Genomic DNA, 9,334 nt, shown 5'->3' with positions numbered 1-9,334 from the left:
TACGAACTAATATGCGATCTCCTTCGGTTTTATGTGCCAAATGGGTACTTTAATAAGGTCTATGCTATGATACCAATACCTAAAATGGGTATTTAGATATACTCGAATGCCGTTTAGCTCGAACCCAAATCAACTTGATAAAGTACATAATTTAATTTTTTTATAGTTCACTTTCTTTTCTGTTTTTTAAAGTTATTATTCATTAACATACAATATAGCTATTGATAACACTTTAAATGTTGTTTTCATTTTGAAAATATTGTACCCATGTTTTCTAAAGTTACGTATCCATACTTATATCTCTATATCCATACTTGAATCATACCCATACCCACATTCATATGACTTAGGCTAAATGGTATAATTTAACGTAAGCCACTTTCTTATTACAAATATATGAAAACAAGGTCCGGTTTTGAAATTTCATTGTCAGTTGGCCGTCAAAATGAAATATTCTAAAAGAGCAGGTGGATGGATCTCGCTGAAACCAAAGGAAGCGAGCATGTGGCCGTTGTGAAATCCGCATCTTCTTGCCTTCACCATCTGCCTTCTCTCACCCTCTGTCTCTCTCTGCTACTCTCGCACAGAGATGGCCGCTCTCTCATTTACAAATCCCACATTTCACTCGCGCGTCGGGCACCACCGCGCTCTCTCTGGAACTGCTTCATGCGGGAGGGCTCTCTTATTACCGTGTGAAGGTGGAAGAGGCGTCCAACTGAAGCAGTCAGGTAGCTTTTACGGCCGCCATGCACATTTGCTCCCCACCGTCCGATCATCGTCCGGAGATATAATCGGGTCTGACGGCTACGGTGAGCCAATCTCCTTGGGAACGATGAAGCTGCCGTCCGACGTCGATTTGCAAAGGTTCGAGAGGCTGCTCTTTCAGGTCAGAGAGAGAGCTAGAGACGGAGGGAGGTGTTTTCTGTTCTCGTTGTTCTTCCATTCTTATTTATTTTCTCGTTAATTTCTCACAAAAATCTTGAGCAGCTTTTTTTGGTAAAATAAATTGACAGTGGGCGAATAGCCTTTGCCAAGGAGCAAATCTCCCTCTACCAGAACCTTTGAAGGTTAGCTCTATTTCCTTTTTCTTTCTTTCCGTTTTATTTCCTCCAACTTTTTCCTTTCTTTCAGGGCATGTTTTGCTTGCATGGAAATGTACTGTAGCTGCATTAAAAAATTTCAAGTTTTCCAAAAAAGCAAACTCCCCTCAAACAATCAACAAATTTTGGATGACATGTGTGTTAACACACTTGAAGAAAAGGATGATTATTTGAAGGTTGACATGAAGACAGCTGGACAGCCAATTACCAGTTTCAAATCTGTTCATGTGGTGGTCATTGTGACTTTGTTAATTTTGTTTTCGTTGTGGTGGATTTGTACCTGACTCAATATATGTGGCGGCTTCTATGCATACTCTAATGCAATGCTTGGTTATGTATTTAACTTAGATGCTTTGATGTTAGGTCTTTACATGAATATGTTATTATGTTATTGTAGTTTTATGTACATTAGCGTTTGGATGCTTTTGTCCACAAACATATATGTGTAGAAGTTAAGTATATGCAAAGGCGAAAGGCGAAAGGCCAAAGGAATTAACTGCCATAAAACAAACATATATGTATGAAATATAAAGCAACTTAAGTAACATGTTTTGAATTGTATAGAAGTTAGAACAAACACAACATTGAATTATGAAGCTATAGGAGAATATATGCTACTTACTATTGATGATTGATATTTTCAAGTAACCAAGGCACACGTTCATTGGGCTCAAGGTTGAGGAAGGTGAGCAGCATATCTCCATGCTTCATTAGTGTCAGGCTATGTCACACGGACACGGCAAAATGGGCCACGTGCCGGTGTCGACACTCTGACACCTGGATACCGACACTTGGACGCGACAAGATACGTTTTGGATCGGGTCTGGGTCAGACCCAATCCGAACCACTTTACTAACCTGACATTCTTTGTTTTGTTTGAGACTTTCTTTCTTATGACTTATGAGATTGGTGATGAAGAATGTTTTGTTTGACAATCTGAGACTTTCTTTCTTATGACTTATGAGATTGTAAGAGTGAATTATTAATTTAATATTTTTTTTATTTTATTATCCTTTTTAATTTTTTAGAATATAAAATTCGCCGTGTCCGCGTACCCATACCCGTGTGACATAGGTGTCAGGGCTCTTCTAAGCAAAGCTCCTATCAATCTCTCTCGCGTTGAGCATTTCACGCAATATGAGTGCACATTTGTTGTTTGTTTGTGCTCTAGATGTGTTTGTCATTGTTTGAAAACTATCGACTATGTCATGCAATAACATTCGATAGTGCTCGTCAATTGTACTTAATCTTGCTCTTTGTTTGATGATTTGGTGGTCCTACTTTCTGATGCAGTAGGTTGTGAATCTTGTTGACCGTGTGTTGGTGATGGTATAGGAGAATTATTGTTCAACATTTGTGTGAGGATACATTTTCATCAACATTTATCCCAAAATCATTGATATGGGTTATAGGGATCTCAGGTGCAGGATTAGCCTCACACTCTTCAGTCATCATTTATGAAGTACAATTATAACTGCCACAACCTGTGGCAGTTGACTGGCCATACACTTCATGTAACTTCTCATAGTATTTCCATTTTTGCCTTCCTTTGAATTTGCGACTGTCTGGGAATTTCTGCAATTTGGTTCTTAGTCACATATGTTGGATCTAGTAATTGACATGATGATGAATTTCATCAACTAAATCTTTCCATCCTTACCTGAATGTAGACGGCCCAAACTTCATTATCAACATCTACACACTTGTTTGTTGGGTCCCAACCAAACCCGCTTGTTGCCAAAATTTGCTTGCATATATTGTGGTATGCTTTTGTACTCTTCAACTTGTTCTTAATTTTTTCTGTTGTGAATTTTGGCCCAAACTTTTCCATCATCTTTTGTTCAATTGCCCTATAAACTTTTCCCTTTAAATTACTGCTAGACTTCATGCCAGGTAGTCGTGATTGCTGAAATAGAAGATTTATAAGATATTCTAGTTGAGCATCACTCCATATGGGACTGTCATTTCTTGAGATGCTTGAACCTTCCATAACTACTACAATACAATTCCAAGAAGATAGTATGCATGAATAGTAAGTAGATACAAGAATCTGGCTAAAAGTCATATACCATAAAACAACTTCTAAATCACTGTAAGTGTTTATTGATAGTAAAATAGTTTGCAAAGAAGAAATATTTTAGGTAGAGCAGTCAACTGCATTCTCATAACTATCGCAAATAGAAAAAACAACTTAGAAACATGAAACTCACAAAGATATCAAATGGTTTCATTCACCACATTTTCAAACAAGTTAAAAATGAAATCAGTAGTCATCTGCAACCAAATATGATGTTTTCATAATATTTCCCAGCATCCATATGACCTCCGGATTAGGTATCAGGACCCTGAAAAGCTATAACTATCAAAGATGGTTTTCGTTGGAGTAATGGGAAAGACCAGTTCGTGCTCTCTTTCTAAGCAAGAAAAACTTGAAGGAGAAGAGCAAGAAAGAGCTGCTTCCGCTAAAATTTAAACAAGAAAGACAAGAAATGATAAAGGAATGTCACTACATATTTTCAGTGTCTTCGGCATAAAAGTTGCTGAAGATGTGCACCATAGGTATCATCCTCTACAATTGAGTAAAGCCAGCTTGTAGCCGAGTCCAGGACTTAGCTATAGGCTCTCAACCAGCCAACAACCATATGTTCCCTGCTCTTTTATAATCCAATCAACTGATAAAAAGTTTCATCATGCAAACATTACAAAATGTCTAGCTCAAGCAGCCCAATAGACTTGATTTTTATGAACAATATTGTTTGTTAAGGATCAAGGTCCAAATTTTCCAATGACAACAAGAAGTGCAACAAACCCACAAATAGTTAACCATTTTCACCATGCTCCCATAAGAAATTCAGCTTTACTGGGAATTTTGGATACATTGAAATGCTAAATGTTAGATGAAATAGAACATTCAAAATTGCATCATCTGAAGGTTCCTCATGGACTTTAGAAAACAAACATGAAGAGACCAAAAAAATTTGAAGAGACTAAAGATGTTCCAAAGTTGAGCTTTTGCAGTTAGAAGAGCTTGCACAAGCAGTGGTGCAATGCTATTCTAAATCATTGTTGATCAAAGTAGAAATCAGAAAGGCATAGTTCTAAACAAGATAGTTGGGTGGCTGTTTTGCTCCACATTACTGTGAAAAATTTGATTTCTATGATCAGAGGTACCACGTCTGTGGGTCGCCAGCCAATCCCAAAACCAAACCCCCAAAAATCGAAACCCAAGAAACGGAACCATGAAACATTAGAAGCCCAAAACAACAAGGAGAGAAGAAATGTAGAACGAAAAACGGCCAGCAAACTCGAAACCATTCTCAATAGCAAAACAAAATCAAAGGACATACAAAGAGCAAGACGGCCGAGTGATTGGTAGCCGCTGGTATGCTAGACAGTTTGGGAAGCAGGTTGGATTAGTTGTCGGAGCAGTATGTCGTGGGAGGCCAAAACTATCTGCTAGGAACACAAGCATATGGCCATATGAGCAACACAAGCAAGGGCATGAGAACAAAAAAATGTCGGACGACAGGCATGTCAGGGCATTGCGACGATTGAAAAAAAGGGGAAATAATGGGACAGGGAGAGAGAGAGACAGATCGGTAGCAGGAAAGTTACCTGCCCGATCGCCGGTCGAGGATGTTGCAGGTTGCTGCTTCCACTGCAGCTGCACGGCGTGAAGAGTCGGGCAGACGCGGCATGCAGCGGCTGTGAAGAGGAGGCAGACGTGGCACAAAGGAGCCCTATTTTTATTCCGGAAATGATCTGAACAGATACATTTTTTGTCCATTGTTTGATGGGGAGTTTGCTTTTTCTGAAAATTTGAATTTTTTTGATGCAGCTACAGTACATTTCCAAGCAAGCAAACATTGCCCTTATGGATTGCATTCCCTATAAGCAAATGTGAAGCACTATTATAGATTGTAAGCATGTGATGTTGGCACATTCTTAATTGTTATTTGACACAAATGGGTTTCTGATTTCCTTTTGAATGTCTTGATAACTTTCTTATCTGAACATTGTTCCTCCTAAAGATGCTTGGGGTGTACCTTTGACTGTTGCCTGCCTAGTAATGGCAATTACTGCTTAGGCTCTCTATTTGTTAGGTGGTAATTGGCACAGAACTATGTTTGAGAGCAGCTATTGAGGAAATGGCTGGTGGTAATTGGGACAGTACTGCTTGGAGCTCTCTATTTTTCCTTTATACCTACTATGCTTTTAGAATCTTTTGGTTTGTATTTTGAAATTAAAACTATACAATCCGGCCTGGAGCTCCAACAAATATCTGGAGAGTATCCTTCCAGATGTCACCAAACTAAGAAACAAGTTTCCTGAAACTTCTTTCTTAGTTATCAAACTAAGAAACAAGTTTCCTGAAACTTCTTTCTTAGTTATCAAACTAAGAAACAAGTTTGAAGGAAATTTGTTTCTCAGTCATCACACACACAGCAAAATTAGAATGGAAAAGATCTTTCCCATTCCTTTATTCGAGGAAACTTATTTCCAGAATCTTCTTTCCCATTCCAGGTTTCCAATCCATCAAACGGCCCCTCAAGGAAAACTGGACAGCAATTATTTTAAAGTTATTTTTAAATGCAAGTGACAGCATAAAAAGGCATATATCTAGGAACGTTTGGTCGTACATAGTACACTTCCCTGCTGAGTTATCATATTTGAGACTTTTTACTGGAAAGATGATCTTGAATAGTCATCCATAATTGATTGACAGAGGCCATGACCTTTCTTTTTTATGGTGCCGTCTTATAATTAATATGAGCTGCGAGTAAAGGAATGTTAATAAAGATAGTGACTTTTTTAGTTTTCTTTGTTCTTTTCCATTGGCTGATTGGCATTTTAAAATTAGAAACTTATGCAACACCATAAAACTATTATTGCAGCTCCACATGTATGCTCTTTGATATTTTCTGTAACCCATTACACACATGTATGTGTGTGTCTATCTATATATTTATGTAGAGAAAGAGAGAGGGATTATGAAAACTGAAGATTATAACATGACTTTCATTTTTTAAAGTAACTCTATTAATGTAATCCAGATTTTCTACGAGTCAACAGTTGATTTGCTCAATTGCACCGCACACCTAATTTTTCATAGGATTTTACCAATCAATAGCCAATGGTTTCATAAGCGTTTATCTTAGCTTTTGTCAAATGAACTATGATCAATGATCTGCAGTATTAGATTTTAAGAAATGTGTAGAACTTTAACAAAATTCAGTTGTTCTATTTTAGTTCATAGTTTCATAAGTCATGACGTCCATTTTCCTTGTTACTTTTGTAACTATTTGTTGGTGAAGTTCAAATCTAAACGCAGATACGTACTTTGCACAATGTTGAATCGTTTGAATCCAATTTACTTTGCAGATTCACATTCATGAGCATTGGCCCTGGCATGTCATGTATTTGAACCATATCCTTGTTTATGATGGCCTTTTGTTGTAACCACCATGTGCGTGTATGTGAAACGTCAACCTGCAGTTTTCATTTCAAGCCATCTCAGTTGTCAAGTATAAGTAGGCGCTAATGATAATTAACAGATGACTTTCAGCTAGTGTTTTGAACTTGTTACGGTTAAATGGTGATGCCTAGTGCTTGCAGCGTCCTATATCACATCTTCACTCTTATACTGTTGCTGAACTTTCAAGCTTTCTGCACAATTTCTTACATTTTCTTACATGTATGTGGTCTTAGATAGACAAGGTACAAGGTGGAGTTAGGTTGGGTTTCATCAGGATTAGAGATGGCAAGACGGAAGAATACACTTACATAGACTGTTTAGTTTTTCCTGCAACTGATGATTCTGGTCCAGTTTTCCGAGCACTCAGGAATGGAGCCTTCAAAGAACAAGCACCTGCTGGTGAGCCAAGGATAATGAAAAGTCTCTTAGCGGCTCTTCAAAAATCGGTGGAGATTGCTAGGATTCAAGGATGACAATGTGAATGCACTGTAAAGAAGCACTAGTTCTCATATTCCCACTTCGGCATGCACTGTTGCAAGATAAATATTCCTTTGCTTTGTATACTTAAATTTTTAGCATGATGTATTTGATCGTGAAACATCCCCAAAACAAGCGAAGTCATGACCTCAGAGTATTCTTTCAGGTTAACATTTTCTGCAATTCTCTCACCACAGTGTCAACAGGTCTGGCTTATGCATCAAGCTCTTTCTACAGTTGTCTCCATACAGATTGATGATTGCTTTTACTGATGGGTGAGATTTTGTGCTTCAACCTCGTAGAGAGATTTTTCCACCTTACTTTCTTCTGCCCCTTATCCTCTCTAAAGCAACTCTCTTGAAAGGATGCGTTGGTTTCAAATGAAAAACTAAGTGTTACATTCCATCAACAGCATATTGTTAGTGATTTTTCTAATCTTATATGAATCCGAGAAAGTGGCAATGAACAGTTCAATCTGTAAGTCGTAATTTGGACCGTTCAACTGCTCCCACCAACAGACTTTTTACATCAAAATTTTCGTGACCAAAGAGATCGCGATTTGTTGGGCGATTTATCCATCTCGAGCACCATATACTGCTTCAAGGAACTCTCCTGAGAGGATAGCGTTGGTTGCAATTGAAAACTAAGTGTTAGATTCCATCGAGAGCATATTTTAAGTGATTTTCCTGGTCTTTGGATCAGAACTAAGGCCTGAAAATGAACAATTCAATCTGTTAGTCACAATTTGGACTGTTCGACTGCTTCCACCAACAGGCTTTTTAAATCAACTCTTTCCTTGCCAAAGAGATCATGATTTCTTGTATGACAATACAACTCAAAATGGTTCATAATTGATGCAACAAATCTCACGACTGTGACTTTCTGCAACTTCGAAAAAATGTACTTCTCCACATAAAGACAATATGGACCACATTTGTGCTTCTCATACTTTTGTGTTGAACGCATAATATCTGATGGGTAAAGAATGTGCTTAGGTTTGTGTCCAGGTATCAAATAGTTAAAACACATGAGCATAGTGTAGGTCTTAAAATGTGGGGAATGAGTAAGGGAACCTGATGCTTGAGAATAAAAGTCTTATCACTCCATGCCTAGGTGCTGTGTGAGTTTGTGCCTTTTCTTGTGCATCTGATGTCAACTTTCAAACTTTTTCGCAGGGACAATCAGGTGTCAAGCCCATATGGAATAAAACCATTTGGTTTTTCTCATAGGAAGCTTTTCTCCATCTGGTGAAACCAACCTTTCTACATGCGACTTCTTCACTTATTAGATTGTCGAGCACTAAAAGAGTAAAAGGTGACTTCCATATTTTCACTGTAATGGTACCTGCCCTTTGCAAACAACAAATCTATGGCATTAAAAAATGATGCATCTCTCTTCCTATATAAGCATACCTTTTTCCAACTCCGCTCAATGTTCAGCTAATTAAAGAGGGAAATTACCCTTATAGAGTTTAGCGCACATCACTAGCAAAGGGAGTGATAAGCGACAGGCTTGGACTTCTCCAACGTCCACACTTCTACATTTTCAAGATACAAAATGGACATGAAGTGCATCATTAATAAATGTCTACTGGATGCACGCCCAGTAGGCATGTTAGCCCTAAGTGTGTTCATAAATGAATATGTTGCAATCCTGTCCTTATCATTTTCCGTCTTTAGGGATTTAATTCTGGTCTATAAACTCCTCGTTGTTACATCTGCACTAGCCTTTCATACATTTGACATTCCATCAAGTAAATAAGTTTTTAGCCATGGCTAAAACCATGGTAAACAACGGAAAAAAAAGAAGAAAAACTGTTGTAGCAGCGGTCATGACAAAAGTTACCAGACCTTTACATGATAGAGCTGATGGAAACTGTCCACGTCATTGGTTAAAAAGGAAAACCGATGATAGATATTAAGTTGAAAAATATATATATTTAGTTGTATTTTGAAGAGACTGAAATACTTATTAAAGGAGGCAAAGTGTCTCGATTAAGGATACTCTTTTGGTTCCTCATTTGATGAGTGTTTTAGTCTCTTGAAAATACAAATTGGTTTTTGTGTTTGTTAATTTAATCTTTACCATATAATCTTCTTAAATTAATAGTCTTGACAATGTATATATATATATATATAGATATATATATAGAGAGAGAGAGAGAGAGTCTCTCTCACTACACTCCTTTTATTCTAAACAAAATGCACTGGTCATTGGAGAGGCCCATCATCCTACGAGCACCACAGGTGAAAGGCTGTCTCACCTCACTCCGCGGTGCCTG

The 9,334-nt window shown here is 37.8% G+C and overlaps 1 protein-coding gene across 1 annotated transcript; it reads left to right on the top strand.

Annotated features, from left to right (window-relative positions):
- The first annotated feature begins 503 nt into the window (after positions 1–503).
- On the top strand, positions 504–7,244 carry LOC116267229 (uncharacterized). The gene is made up of 3 exons (XM_031648844.2): positions 504–886; positions 1,014–1,067; positions 6,810–7,244. Exons 1-3 carry the CDS (start codon positions 590–592, stop codon positions 7,047–7,049), a joined length of 591 nt encoding a protein of 196 aa, XP_031504704.1. The 5' UTR covers positions 504–589; the 3' UTR covers positions 7,050–7,244.
- Positions 7,245–9,334: the final 2,090 nt, after the last annotated feature.

This window comes from Nymphaea colorata, chromosome 13 (genome assembly GCF_008831285.2).
Source record: "Nymphaea colorata isolate Beijing-Zhang1983 chromosome 13, ASM883128v2, whole genome shotgun sequence".
NCBI classification, from domain to species: domain Eukaryota; kingdom Viridiplantae; phylum Streptophyta; class Magnoliopsida; order Nymphaeales; family Nymphaeaceae; genus Nymphaea; species Nymphaea colorata.
The sequence above is the reverse complement of the archived record's forward strand: the minus strand, read 5'-3'. Positions and strand labels throughout refer to the sequence as shown.

What these genes read in the sequence shown, in the direction of transcription:
- LOC116267229 (XM_031648844.2), top strand. Translation starts at nt 590, where the DNA reads ATGGCCGCTCTCTCATTTACAAATCCCACATTTCACTCGCGCGTCGGG. An exon ending in TCGAGAGGCTGCTCTTTCAG is followed by an intron (nt 887 to 1,013) that starts GTCAGAGAGAGA and finishes ATAAATTGACAG; the next exon opens with TGGGCGAATAGCCTTTGCCA. An exon ending in CTCTACCAGAACCTTTGAAG is followed by an intron (nt 1,068 to 6,809) that starts GTTAGCTCTATT and finishes ATGTGGTCTTAG; the next exon opens with ATAGACAAGGTACAAGGTGG.